The 14,695-nt window shown below is 46.6% G+C and overlaps 1 protein-coding gene across 1 annotated transcript in view; it reads left to right on the forward strand.

The window, feature by feature from the left end:
* Nucleotides 1-13,023, forward strand: part of MGMT (O-6-methylguanine-DNA methyltransferase) — a 150,511-nt gene extending 137,488 nt beyond the window's left edge. The window contains exons 5-6 of the mRNA XM_074159213.1: nt 5,264-5,403; nt 12,892-13,023. Of these exons, the coding sequence (XP_074015314.1) occupies nt 5,264-5,403; nt 12,892-13,023 (272 nt within the window). The remainder of the gene's footprint in view (nt 1-5,263; nt 5,404-12,891) is intronic.
* Nucleotides 13,024-14,695: the final 1,672 nt, after the last annotated feature.

Raw genomic sequence — 14,695 nt, forward strand, 5'->3', positions numbered from 1 at the left:
TCCCCGAGCCCTACCCGGGGAGAGCCCGTGGCTCGCCCCCCCCAGACAGAGTCCTCGTTTCTGGAGGCGGATGCTGCAAGACGTCCCGGCGAGATGAGGGATGAAAACCCGCCCAAGATCATCAGCATTTATATTCATGAGGGTGAAGTAACGGCCAAGCCTGACCGGGCTTTCCAGGGGCCTTAAGTTGAGCAGATGCACCCTTAACTCTTCCCGGTACCCATTTTCTTAATGGCTGAAACATGGAAAATGGAAGCTGGAGGGTTTTTCACAGTTTGGGCATTGATTGGAATATTTGTGCACGTGGAAAACGTGGCGGAGTTGGGTCTCGGTGCAGGAGAGATGTGGATGGGGAAGGGGATGGTGTGTGGTGTCGTTACCTCTCACTGTGTGGGGTTTGGATGGTGAGAAACTCTTGGAGAAAATACTTATTAAACATTTTTGCGGTCTTTTTCATCCAACGTCGCCCTTGTTTAGTGGGCTTCCTGGTGGAGGGAGGTTTAAGTTTTTACTTTGGGTGGGGATGAAGAGCACTGGGCCCCATCACACCGAGTCGCTGTGCTCGTTTACACAGGGAGCGAGGGGGTTTTGTCCCTCTGAACTTCCTAAGTCAATAATTCACAAGTGCCACAACTTGGGTGATCAAAACAGGAGAGAAAAGTTGAAGTGGGAACTCGGGATTTTCCACCCACAGAGAATCAGAGGAGGCTGAGATGTGGGGAGATGCCCCTGCGTCCATCCCCACCACTCAGCAGGTCGTTAGCAGTCGGTAACAGCGGTTAAATAAAGACACTTCTGGTTTTGATCTGATTTAGCATCCTTGGGCTCAACGGAAGATGGAAATGCAGGGAGATAATGCTGGGGAGGAGGAGGAGGATCTCCAGGTCTCTGAGTGCAGGTGTGGTAGGGAAATCTTAGTGCAGGAAGATGGGTTGGATTCTCAGGAATCGGCATAGAACTGGCGGCAGAGAAGAAAATCCGCTCTAAATCCGCTCTGCGCTTGCGAGCCCGTAGCAAACTGCTTTTAAGGCTACTGCGCCAAAAAAAATGGGTCAGAATATCAGCTACTGCTGGAGTAAAAAAACATCCACTGACTTCCGGGGGGTTTAACCTGCAGAAACGCTGCTGGATGAGGTCCAGGGAGAGCTCCTTGCTTCTAAGGATAGAATTTGGCCCCACAAGCCCTTCCGCAGTCTGAAGGGAGCCGCATTTAAATCTGTGTTAAACTACAGAGCAGAAACGGCTCCCATTAATTGGGTTTTAGCACAGCTCGGCCGCTTAATGCGAGCCAACCTGAACGTTATATATAATAAAAGAAAGCATATTGGTGCATTTTTCACTTGAGTGATACAGATGTATAGTATGTTTATAAGTTATAGTTGTGGTTTTTTATTTTATTATGTTACATATTGCAAACACATAGGCACAGAAGTGTTTTTAAAGCACTCCCCAGCCCACGTTTCTGCACTGCTCAGGAAGGGGAACATCGTGACCGGTGGGAGAGCACGAGGCACCACCTGAGCCACATCATCCAACGCTCTCGTCTACCCTGATGGTCATCATATGGGTTGCCTAGTGTTTATGAGCTGAAGTTTGGAATGTCATTGGGTATTTACACAACTGTATCTGCAGAAAAAATCGGAAAATAACAGAAGAGATGGTGCAGGGCTTGCGTTGGGGCAAAAATGGGCACTTCAGGGTTCACCAAAGACGCTACGTTGGAGGGAGCGTGCTGGGTTAGTTTGGGTTTTTGAATTTTTGAACACTTTATTTTGGACATCTGCTTTAATAGTTGGTACTTCTGTAGTCAAAATGCACTGTGGTTGACCTTAATTTATCTACAGATAAATGTAGAATGAATGTCGAATGTTTTTCTCTGTTGGGGAAAAATGCAACATGTTTTCAAGGAGTATCAATCCTTTACTTGTGCCACAGAAATGCACACTAGAAACACAACAATGTTGTTATGATCCATTATGCAGGGGTGTGCTGGTGAGAAATAACAAGGTAAATAACTAAAGCCATTAAAAACTGTGGTATGGCTGGAGTCAAGTTGTCCTGTCCATGACGGTCCGGTGGCTCAGCCCTGGGGAGGATGGCACTGAGAGGTCCAACTCCTGCTGGCCAGTAGTTCCATGGGGTCAGATCTGAATGAGATGAAGGTGACACGTTTCAGGTACAAATATTGATAGGACGCGGGGGAACGGTTTTAAACTGGAAGAGGGGGGGTTTAGATTAGATATTAGAAAGAAATTTTTCACTCTGAGGGTAGTGAGACCCTGGCCCAGGTTGCCCAGAGAAGCTGTGGCTGCCCCATCCCTGGAGGGCTTCAAGGCCAGGTTGGAGGGGGCTTGGAGCAACCTGGTCTGGTGGGAGGTGTCCCTGCCCAGGGCAGGGGTTGAGACTGGATGGGCTTTAAGGTCTCTTCCAGCCCAAACCATTCTGTGATTCTATGAAACCCTCCCAACTACCTTTGTGGTCCCTGGGTGCCACGGACGCAGCAGCTGGAGGTGGGAATGGGTCCTCAGGGCTGTGGAGACCTGGAAATCCAACTCAGTTGCAGGTCTCCCCCTTCACCATCCTTCAGTCCACCTTAATCCTGGCTCCAGCTCCCAGTAGGAATTGGTGAGGGGTGTATTTGGATGTAAAATCTGATTTAAATGAGAAGTAGCATCTGGTAACACTGGTTCTTGGCCATAACGTGTTCCTTGGCAAGAGGAAGGTCCAGAGCCTGGTCACCTGGAGGCAGCGTGGACAGTGTAGGTGGGAGCAGAGGAAGGAGAAGACCTTTGCTATTCCCATTCCCGTGACGTGGTTCAGTCCAGCCATGGCTCTGCCGGCATCTGCCCCTCCAGAGCGACGTGGGCATCCTCAGCTCGCGGAGGGATGAAGTGTTTCCATGGAACGAGAGAATTTGTGCACGCGCGTGTTAATTTTTATGTGCGTATTTTATAGCGCTTTATAACGATATTTAACAGCATAAAATGTTGGCACGCGCTGGAGATTGGTGAAAGTTCAGCCATCTGATTTGGGCAGGTTATGCTTACAGGCACTCACACTTGCAGGCAGTTTAATAACAGTCTTTGGCACTGTCTCGTAGAGCTGCTTAAACTAATTAATGCATTTGCTCCCTACAGGATGAAATTGAGTTTTCAGATACATTTATAAAATGATGTGCATGATCGCTGAATATTTCATTCTTCTGAACTCTTAACTTGGAGAGTGGTTTGTGTGGGTGCAGAAGACAGAAAGTGTTCTCCCGGGAAAAATGTACGGTTAAAGGAGGGAAATCTCTGCCCCGGCTCGTCACGGGGCGACAGTCTCTGTCCCTCTCTCGGGCTGCGAAAAGGTGCTCAATAATTCGGGCATCGCTGGGCACGGTGGTGTTATTGCTGGGGATGGGGGGCTCTGGAGCTGCCCCCGCTTCCCCTCCTCTTCCGACAGGTTTCAGAAGGTCACGTCCTGCCAAAAATAATGGCCAAAAAAGGGGATTTTTTTGGACTCGGGGCCCCAGCGAAGAGCGGTCACCGTGTGTCGTTGATTTAGAAGATGACATAAGGCAGTAATTCCCCGAGACCCCTGAGCGGGTGAGGTTAACACTCCTCTTGCCGGCTTAAAAAGAAGGTTAAAAAAATAATAAGTAACAATTTGATTTGGAATAAACCTTTCTGAAGGAATCACAGTAAACAAAATCTGTTTGCCTAAGGAAACCCTCCCAGCAATCAGCGAGTAACACAACTGCTTGTGCTAATGAACCCAAAGCTGTTAATGTGGTTTCTTCAGTTAAATTGATTCATGAATTTTGAAGAGAACATTATCTAATGAATTTTCTTTGAATAGAAAGCAATTAAAAGGACAAATCAGTCTGATTAACCCCAAAGTCACCCTACTGCCACAAATGGTGTACAGTTTGAAATTATATCATAAAAAACTAGAGCAGATTTGCTATCTCTTTGCCCTCTACTAATCCATGTAAATTAATGAACAACAAAGTTAATTTCTTTGATGACCCTTTTCTCGTATCACCTGGATTATGCTGATGTTTAATTTGCTTAATGTTATAATAAAGACTAAACAGATTTTTTCAATGAAGTGATTATCATTCCCTTCAGTTAAGAAGTGATTTTTATTATTTAACACACACATAATGGTGTATGGGTTTCCTTTAAGAACAAAATCACATTTCGCTCTGTTCCTATGTAACGTAATCAATGTCTTTTTTTGACAACTAAAGAAAGAAAATGTTTTTAATCAGTTTGTTTCTTTGCCAAAGCAGGAGGCTGAAGCTCTCAGCTGGGGGAAGGGGTCTCTTCCTTTTCCTTTATTTTTTTTCTCTTTTTTCCTTTTGTTTTTTATTCGCCCTCTCACTCCTCACAGTAAGTTATTCACTAGTTAGATCTTCAAAGCTTTTGCAGGTGCCTTGGAAGAGCAATAGGTGTTCAACCCAACTAAAACCCGAGCACGGCTGTCGCTTCTCCTCTCGTAAAACAATCCTGGGTTGGGAAGGTAAAACCCTGAGAGGCCGGAGAAAGCTGGTCCAAGTGCCTTTTGCTTCTTCGTTATTTCTGCAATTGGAACACTTCGAAGCAATTTGCTGGCGAATTAAAATTAAAATAATGGGGAGACACATTCTTTCTTTCTTTTTTTCTTTTTTTTTCTCTTTTTTTTTTTTTTTTTTTCCGGGTGTCATTAAGGACGTGCCGTAGACTCAAGGTCACAACTAGTCCTTACGTGTGGCGAGGGCCGTAGCTTGGGGGGGTCTGGGCTATAAAACGCAGTCAGCCGGGATAATACCGGGCCTGCTGGCTCTAGGGCTTCTTCTGCCGCGCGTCCCAGCTGAAGTTGGAAATTAGCTGGAGATGCCGGGGATGTGCGAAAAATAGGTAGAGCCGGCTATTCCTTGCCTTTTTAATTTGACTCTATGCTAATTTATACTCCGCCAATTTAATGGGAAAACCACATTGTACAAGTTAACGGGATAATTGTACTTGAAGCAAATTAAAAATATAGGAAAATCAAAGCCTTAAATCCTTTTTTTATAGTGATCGGTTACTTCAAGTGCTCTTTCCAATAATCATGTATTTAAATGTAGTAATATAGGACACAATAACAGGACAATGCATCGGGGCTGTTTAAATTTAAATTAGAAAGCTGCTATGGAGAGGCTCTGGCTTTGCGTTGGGGAGTTTTTGAGTATTTCATCTTGGGATTGTTTTTTCTCCAGCCGCCCATACCAACGGCGCTGTTGTCTTCTTCCTTGCAGATTCCTTCACAGGGCAAGTGCTGTGGACCCTGTTGAGAGAGGTGAAGTTCGGGGAGGCCGTTTCCTACAAGCGATTAGCGGAGCTGGCGGGCAACGGCCGAGCGGCCAGAGCCGTGGGGGGAGCCATGAGGAGCAACCCCGTAAGTTCACGACAACTTCTAAGTAAAGTTGGTGGAAGGTGGTGGTGGATTTAGAGAGCTTTGCGGGCTAAATGTCATTAGATTGAATTTATCTGCTATGAAAACTGGTCTACCATGAGTAATAAGGTCAGTAAGTGTTTTTAATCAGCGATAACACACAACCCAGTTTAATGTGATTTATTCCCCACCATTTATGGCGTTGGATTTGAAAAAGAAACATTGCGCTTCTTGTAATTCATCATAGAATCATAGAATGGTTCTATCAGCCTCTACACATTTTGTTGTTCGCAAACTTTCTTATATATTTTTACGTGAGGGAAGTCTTTTCTGCCCCGACACGGACCTCATTTGGACAGGGGATGGGTAGCTTTGGTTGTGTTAACAGCAGGCTGTCCTCTCTGGCATGGATAAGTTTCTGAAAACGTGGAAGAGAAGGTATTTTAAGTTCGTGTAGGTACACGTTTGAATCAAATCCCTAATTGTCAATATGAGTTTTTTCCCCCCACCCTGCTCCAAAGCAGCTGTAAATGGCATTTCCCCATTAGCCGCAGGTGAGTTGCCTGAATTTGAACCAGCTGGAGGGAGCAGCGCTCTAGGTGAGGCCTGTGGGTTGGGAAAAACAGTGTGTTACAATATTTGGCCTCTTTTTCTGCCTTCCCTGTCATTATCTTTCCCTTTTAGCTGTCCGGGTTTAGATTTCCAGGCGTATTTATGAATCATGGTGCTTGATGTGGGGCCGGAGCTGCAGCCAACGGGTCCCTGTGCAAGGGAAGGGAGAGTCGGTCAAGGCAACGCCTGCCTTCCCTTGCTGCTTGCCTTTAAAAAAATAAAAAACTGTGGCCTTTTTGGCTATTCTTCGACATATTTCCCCTCATTACCACTTGCCCTGAGCAACAGATGTCTTTTCCATACCCAAATTCCCCTCCTTCTCTCCGGTGTTAGACCTGCCATAATCTTTGACCTCCTGCGTTGTGTTTACACTCGGTCCTTTCAGTAGTTTCTTTAATAAGGTCCAGACGAGGCTGCGACGTGGAGCTGCAAAGCGGGTTAGAAAATCTGTTTCCAGGTGGCTTTACATATAGATATAGTAAAGTGCGGGGTTTTTTTTGCGGTGCTACGTATTGTCTTTATATTTCACCTCATTCGTACAATCAACCTGCATATTCTGGCTCATAGGCCTGAAGGAGCAGGTAGAGATTTGTGTGGGAAATATGAGAAGCACTGTGGAAAGGTGCTGACATTGAAATACAAAAGCACGAGGTGTGTGTTTGCGTGTGGAACACGCGTGAAATCACAGATTAACTACAGGAGATGTGTAGTGATAAAAATGTGCTTTGGGATGGGCAGGGCTGTCATTACCGTACTGATTATTTTTTATCATCAGCTTTTGATTGTGAAATATTGGGGCGGTATTATATTAATACAGCTCTTTCTTCCCCTAAAGCTATACATTATTATCTATAACATGCTTAAAAATTTTCTGCTGGGTACAGAAACCATAGCAGCCATAGCACAGGATGGGAAATAACAATAATAAGATAGGACCCCATTTGAAAAAAAAAAAAAAGAAAAAAGCAGTAGCTTTGCTGTATATTTTCAGAACTATTTTCATCCTTCCTCACAGGGGAAAAAGCAGGAATTTTCACACCACAACCTGCTGTTACTGCTACTTTGGATGCTGCTGCTCCACTGCAGCCTGAGGGCAAAGCCGGGTACATTCCGAGGCGATAGCAATTACATATCCTTTTGCACAACACTGTATTGTTATTCTTTGAGAACTGCTTCCTGCAGGTTTGCATTGTATTGCCTTATCTTAATGTACACCATATCATATCGGAAAGCATTCCATCATATTAAAATAGTTTGTATTGTCAAGTACGATACAGTCTATTGACAAAACGTGGCTTTATGCTGCTCCTGTGAACTGTTCCGTAGGAAAATCGGATACACGCCTCCAATATCAGGGTGGGCTTCTTTATTGAGCTGAGAGGCTTAAACCCGTTAGAGATTTATTTGAGTTTCTCGTGGTACTGTGCTACCTGCGCGGAGCCGTAGGGTCCCCCTGAACCCCGTGCGTGTATAAAACACCCTGGCAGGCTGTTCGTCAGGTGAGATATTGAGCTCGGAATCCGACTAAAGAGTTCATTAAGCGGCAGACGTCACCCGGGCGGCAGCGTCGGTGGGGTCTGGGGGCAGGATGCGGGGAGCGGGGTCTGTTACCACCCGGGAGATGAACGTTGGGTTTGAGGAGCGATCCCTTCGGCATTGTGGCAGAAATGGGGTGTTTTGTTAAGTGGCAGATTAGTGATTTTTTTTTTGTTCGCAGGAAAGAGGCAGAAAGTAGCGAATGCTGTTGTTGGGAATGTGGAATAAAAGCGGATACTTCTATTAAGGGTTGGTGCGAAGCTGGGCAAAACGGGGAAATCATAATGTGTTTGCACCTTGAGATGCTTCCCGTGATTAAAGGACTAAATTATAAACATGATGACTACATCATAAACATGATTTAATGAGGACAGTAATAACAGTAACAACGAGCATTTGAAATAAACCCAAGCCTGCCGTTGCTTTGTTACTCAAACGTGTTGGTAAGATTCGGTATCTCACCTTTTCCCTCAAAACACCAGGAGATTTCTCCCTTCCACAGGATCGGGGCTTGGTCTGTAATTTTGGAAGCGCACATTCCACAGGTTTCCCGCTGCAGTTGGGCTGCTTCACATAATTCATACGGTGACCTTCAACTTTATGAGAAGGTGGAATAGGTGCCAGCAGCAGCTGAGAGATGCGACGTCTTTGCCTCAATTTATGCCAAGGACATGGCGGGGACGGCTCACCTTTCGTGAGAAAAACTTCAAATAGTTTACCGCGGTGCAGATTGATTGCGAGGTCTGTGGTCCTCAAAGGGAACCCATAAAGTTCAATTAAAAATCTCATTAGACTACTATAGGAGGATCAAAAAGAAATCACAGAGACTCATGGGAAATGGCGAGTGTTGGGCTGATTAGTCCAAGGCCATCCTAAATGACTGTTCTGTGCCTTAAGTAAGACGTCTCCAGCGCTCTGTTGACAGCAGTCGTCGTGGCATACATTGTTTTTTTCTGGGGAGGGACTCTTGATGAGGGAGGGGAGCCATAGGAGGAGGGGGAAGGGTTTGACACTGAAAGAGGGAGATTGAGATGGGATCTGGGGAAGGAATTCTTTGCTGTGAGGGTGGTGAGACCCTGGCCCAGGTTGCCCAGAGAAGCTGTGGCTGCCCCATCCCTGGAGGGGTTCAAGGCCAGGTTGGAGGGGGCTTGGAGCAACTTGGTCTGATGGGAGGTGTCCCTGCCCAGGGCAGGGGGTGGCACTGGGTGGTCTTTAAGGTCCCTTCCAACCCAAACCCTTCTGTGATTCTGTGATTCTATGATATTCTCCCTGGTTGCGTTACTGTTTAGGCTAAAGCCCAGCCAAGGGTACAACTGGACACTGCTCTCCATCCTAAGTCAAGGATATTCAGCCAAAATGTTTTAACCCTTGGAGATTGGAAGGAATAATCGGGCATTTAGGTGAAGTAGGGTTTTGAAATGTTGGGAACACCTAAAATTATTTGTGCCTTAGTTACTGGGGTGGCTGGCAATAGCCCGGGACCCGTTCTGGGAGACATTGCTTCTGCTGGGGAAGAGGGGGAGAAAAAGCCACGGGACATGAGCAAGCCAAAAGGTGATTTATTTGCTAAGTGTGCTTCTCGTTGTGTGTTATAACTGGATATTTCAGCTGTTTCCATGCTGGTTGGTCTGCTTTTTGATGGTTTGGCAGTTCCTGGTGGTCCCCAGCCCATCCGTACGGTGGGACGGGGATGGGAGGTTTCCCTCAACGCAACCGGGAAACTCTAGCGAGCGGCTCCGCTCCATCCACCGACGGAATTTGCTAAATGCAGTTCAAAGGCGATCGATGCCTCGCGCAGGGAGGGGTTTTTTTTCCCCACCTTTTTTTTTTTCTTTCTTTCTTTTTTTTTTTTTCCCTAAACAAACGCCTTCTCGAGGAGTTAGTTTATTCACAGATTGCCACGAGCGTTAATGACCGCCCGAGCCTTGTTCTGCCAGTCACCCAGATGGCTGTTGATAAAGATTTAGCATCATGTTCCGAGTGTCAGGGCTGTCAGTAGCGCTGAACCATTTGACCAGAAGAAAAAACGCACAGGGAGCTATTGATTACAGCTTCTCAGTGTCACTTGTTCACCAGGATTTAGGTATTGATGAGGCTGCGAGTGAAAACAAGCTCTTTCCCTTGTGGGCCTCTACCCAGAAGAACAAAAGCAAAGTTGGAGAAAATATTCAGCTGGTGCCCGAATCAGAGGGACTCCGTTATTGATCCGAGGGGCCCCTTCATGTTGGTTTTTTTTGTTGTTGTTGTTGTTGTAGGCAAATCTATGGGTTTGGAAGTTTTATAGCCTTTGAGGTAGGGTCTGTGTAAGTGATGGATTCGCGCATTAGACGAATTAGATTTCACAGCGTGAAGATTTCAGCGGAGCTATAATATTATGAGCTGCTTGGTTATTGATAAAAATTACATTAAATGTAGCCGAGGCATTAAAGCTCCAGACTAGGGTAGTACTCCCTCTAAAATGTCCTCAGGGCCCTAATAAATTTTAGCAGGTTTAATTATTTTAGTAGTTTGAAAGTTGTCACCACAATTAAGCCAAACTGAAGCAATATTCAATATTTTTAAATTACAGCCTTCTGTACCACATTTTCTTTTACATCCAACGCTGTGGAGGGTGATGCACGGGTGCTTGCCTGTGTTGGACAAACTTGGGATGAAATTCTTTATTTTGAGTCTGGAAAAAGCTGCATCTGTTGCAAACCCCCCTCTTCTTGCTTGATGGTAACATTCAGCCACACATTCCTGAGTTTGTGAAGGGGTCCTGCACCAACCCAGGATCATCCAAGACCCCGTCTGACGTGCCAGCTCTGGCCATCTGAAAATAATGTCCATTTTTTCCCCCCGTTTGGGCAGACCTTCCATCTTCTCGCACAATTTAGCAGGAGAAGCCATCAACTTACCAGAAGGAGCTTTTGGCCCTTGTCAGTAGCGAGATTTACAGCCTTACCATCAAAATACCCTGATTTACTCTATTTATTTTTTAAAGAATTGCAAATTAAGCTCGGAGATTTATTTATAATGTATCATTACGGCTTGTTATGGTGCTGTCATCCCAGAAAATCCGCTGGCAGTAACTCGTGCACGTGGATTGGAAAGACGGAGAAACCCCAAAGCAGAAAAACGCTTGCAAAAAACCCCAACTTCTTTGGAGAAGTCGTAAAGCGAGCGCGGGACGGCACGGTCCGGAGTAAAGGCTTTATTGGTGCTCACCGGAGCTGTCACGGATGCATAATTCACTGGTGGCTTTGCCAACTCCAAATAAAGCAGCTCTTATAAGCATTTTTTATTAAACCTTGATTAACAATAAGCACCTATGTGTATTCCCGGTTAATGCGGTAGCCTGTGGGCCGAGACCGAGATTTTAAATGTCAGCCATGGAAATTACCTAACAAAAACAAAAGAATCTCCCCCAAAAACACACCCCAATTGACAGAGGTCTGGCCAGTAGCTGTGCAGCCGCTTTGGGGCCTCTGTGTCCCCGGCTCAGATACGAGCACGGCTTCAACCGTACTGAAATAACTATTAAATGGGATTGAAATAAGTCAGTGTAAAGTACTTAATTTGTCTGTGCGTCTATATATAAATAAATTATGCTCTCTGACTTTAAAATATCCAAATCTGTGAAAACTGCACTTTTTAGCGAGTTACTGTTTTCGCGGCTCTATCGTTGCCATCGAATTGCGGTGCAGCTACCGAAACATGCACGGCGTGATTAGAGATGATGTATTGCATTTTTTACGGTGTGTACTTCAACTATGATAATCACCTGTAATAAAAAATAAATAAAAAAAAACCCCAAACCCCATGTTTATGTACTTCTCTCCATTATCAGTCTATTATGTAACTAACTTCTTGCATTGATTTTCCAGAATCCGGGACGTTTGGGCTGTAAATGATACAAAGTAGAAAGGCACGAGGAGGGGAAAAAAAAGAAAAAAAAAAAGTTCTTAAATTGGTTTAGGTGTGAATTAAATCGCTCCTGTTGTAGGTTTTAAAAATTCACAACCCATTTTGGATTGACTCGCTGTTAAATAATAAATAGCGCCTTGTTCTTCTGCAGGATTTCTGCGCGGCGCCCGTGGAGGTGCTGTGGGGAGGGAGGGATCTGCCGGGGGAGCGGGGCTGGGGAAGCTCGCTCCAACCACCGCTTCTGCTCATTTCTGTTTTGGTTTTTTTTTTCCAGAAATGCAGCCTCTCCTCATCCCGGGATGGTGATTAACGGTGTGGTCCCGTAGCTCCGGGCCATCCCTCTGTGCCTTTGGGCTCTGCGGGGCTTCGTCACCCACCCTGGGCTGCTGGAGGGGGGTGGGAACATCTGCTCATCTGCTTCTTGCAGAGATTTTATATAGGGAGGGTTGTATATGGCATTTTATATATAGAATCATAAATGGTCTGGGTTGGAAGGGACCTTAAAGACCATCCAGTGCCACCCCCTGCCCTGGGCAGGGACACCTCCCACCAGACCAGGTTGCTCCAAGCCCCCTCCAACCTGGCCTTGAACCCCTCCAGGGATGGGGCAGCCACAGCTTCTCTGGGCAACCTGGGCCAGGCTCTCACCACCCTCACACCAAAGAATTCCTTCCCCACATCTCATCTCCATCTCCCCTCTTTCAGTGTCAAACCCTTCCCCCTCCTCCTATGGCTCCCCTCCCTCATCCAGAGTCCCTCCCCAGCTTTAAAGAGTCCCCTTGAGGGACTGGAAGGGGCTCTAAGGTCTCCCCGGAGCCTTCTCTTCTCCAGGCTGAACCCCCCCAACTCTCTCAGCCTGTCCTCACAGCAGAGGGGTTCCAGCCCTTGGAGCATCTCCATGGCCTCCTCTGGCCCCTCTGTGTCCATGTCCTTTTGCTGTTGGTGGCCCCAGAGCTGGAGGCAGCACTGGGTGGGGGGGGTCTCCCCAGAGCGGAGCAGAGGGGCAGAATCCCCCCCCTCGCCCTGCTGGCCACGCTGCTGGGGATGCAGCCCAGGGTGCAGGGGCTTTCTGGGCTGTGAGTGCATGTTGCCAGGTCCTGTTGAGCTTCTCATCCACCAACACCCCCAAGTCCTATGCGTGTGACACTTCTAAGACCTCACATCATTTTTTATGTATTAAATTTTCTGTCCAGACTTATTTTTTTCCTAAGAACTGGCTTGGTCTTCCCAGCGCTCGGTGCCGTTCCAGCTGGTAATGGCCCCATTGCCGCCAGTGCCCTGTCATTGGCCGTGGCCAACGCTCCACCGGGATGGTCCTCGACGTTGTCTCCTTCCATCCCTGTCCCTCCTGGTGTAGCAGCCGACAGCTCCTGGTTCGGCAGTGGATTTATGGGCTTCCCTTCCCCTCACCCTTATTTTTGTGTGGTTTTTTTGCAGATCCCGATTATCATCCCGTGCCACAGGGTGATTCGCAGCAGCGGGCAGAGCGGCAACTACGGAGGAGGAAGCCTCATGAAAGAGTGGCTTTTGTCGCACGAGAAGCTGCAGAAAGAGAAGTGGGCGTATTGATGGGGCTCAGCCCCGGCTGCCGAGCAGCCACCACGTACGGCCGCCGCCGCTCGGCTCCTAACAAGCTCTCCCAGCACCCGGCAGAATTCAGGAAAAATGGTAAATATTTGAGTGACATATAAATATAATGCAACATCCGGAGTGAAATGTGCGGTGGCACCACTATATTAAAAAAGCGGGATGCGTCCTGGGGGATGCAGCTCGTCTGCCCTTTCTTGTTTTTACATTTTACAGCAGAATGACTACAGCCGCCCAGGCCTTGTTGTGCACGGATTTTTGTTCCCATCTCCAGCCCTGTTTTGTTCTATTTTTAATGTCCATTAAAGCAGGGATAAGGGAGTGGGAGGGACGTGGCGAATGCGAGGTGTGAGCCTCCCCCCTAAGGAAGCTGCCTGCGAACCCCGGCTCGTCCCTGCCTGCCCTCGGCCCCCCCGAGCCGGGAACCGGGATTTATTTACCCCGACGGGAGGGAACGGAGCACCCCGGGATGGGTGGAAAGGCAAACGGCTGCTGAGCTGCTTGCTTACAATTTTTCTATTAGAATTCCAAAAGATGGGAATAAAATTTTTGCCCCTGGGAACGGTGCGAGAAGTGGCAGAAGGGACGTTGCTGGCAAACTGTATGAAAAGTTTATTTTAAATAAGTTTGATTAGCGCAACTTGGGCAAAATATTGAACAACCCGTCATAGTTGCCTCTTTATCAGCAGCACGTTTCCTTTCGGCGTTTGATTTTTTTCTTTTCCTTTAGATTTTTTGCATTTCTCTGTTCGGTGAAGCTTTATTTCCCGTAGCCTCTCTGTAGGAAGGATTTGGGTCTTCAAGAGATATTAAAGCCCAGTTTTGAGGTGGTTTAAGCAGGGTTCTCTGCAAGTACGAGCCAGCAGAAGCTGAAATTTTCAGTATGGGAATCGTAAATTCTAACGTGGAAATACTGATTTTTTTATGTGTTTTATCATATTTTCATAGATGTCTCTTTAGAAAGGCCATTGCTAACTGAGAAATTATTGCGTTACGATGCGTTAGTTAATACAGCATTATTGATACCTCAGAATTACTTCAATAAAAAAACTGCTTTGCATGTACAAGTGTCTTTGTGTATGTTTATAAATAAAACACAGTATATGATATATGGAGAAAATAAACTATACCCAACTGTACAATATAAAGCTGTATTTTTATCAAGGGTTTCTGGTGGCAATATAAACCACGAAAGCAAAGCTCAAGTGGTTTGTACGTGTCACCAGAACCCCGAGATAAAAATATAGCCTTATAATATGTACAGTTTGGGTGTATTTTATTTTTTTTTTATAATACATGCCACCAACAAAAGAACACGGCAGCAAATGTAAACTTTAACCTTTCTCACATTTGCATCCCATGCTGTTTTTTTCTGGAGGCGTTAGCTTTTCCAGGGATATATCTCTATTTTTGCAGGTGGAGCAACACTTGCCGCGGGGTTCCGGGCGGTGACATCGTTCCGAGGCAAATTCCCACTTCTCCACAAAATCCTGCTCTGGCTCTGAGATTTTGCAGCGGGAGTGGAGGGCACTGGACGAGCAGGGACAGGCAGAGATGGAGTGGGATGGGACAGGCAGGGATGGGGCAGGGAGAGGCAGGGATGGGGCAGGAAGGGATGGGGCAGGCAGGGATGGGGCAGGCAGGGATGGGACAG

Source organism: Numenius arquata, chromosome 15 (assembly GCF_964106895.1).
Source record: "Numenius arquata chromosome 15, bNumArq3.hap1.1, whole genome shotgun sequence".
Classification (NCBI taxonomy): domain Eukaryota; kingdom Metazoa; phylum Chordata; class Aves; order Charadriiformes; family Scolopacidae; genus Numenius; species Numenius arquata.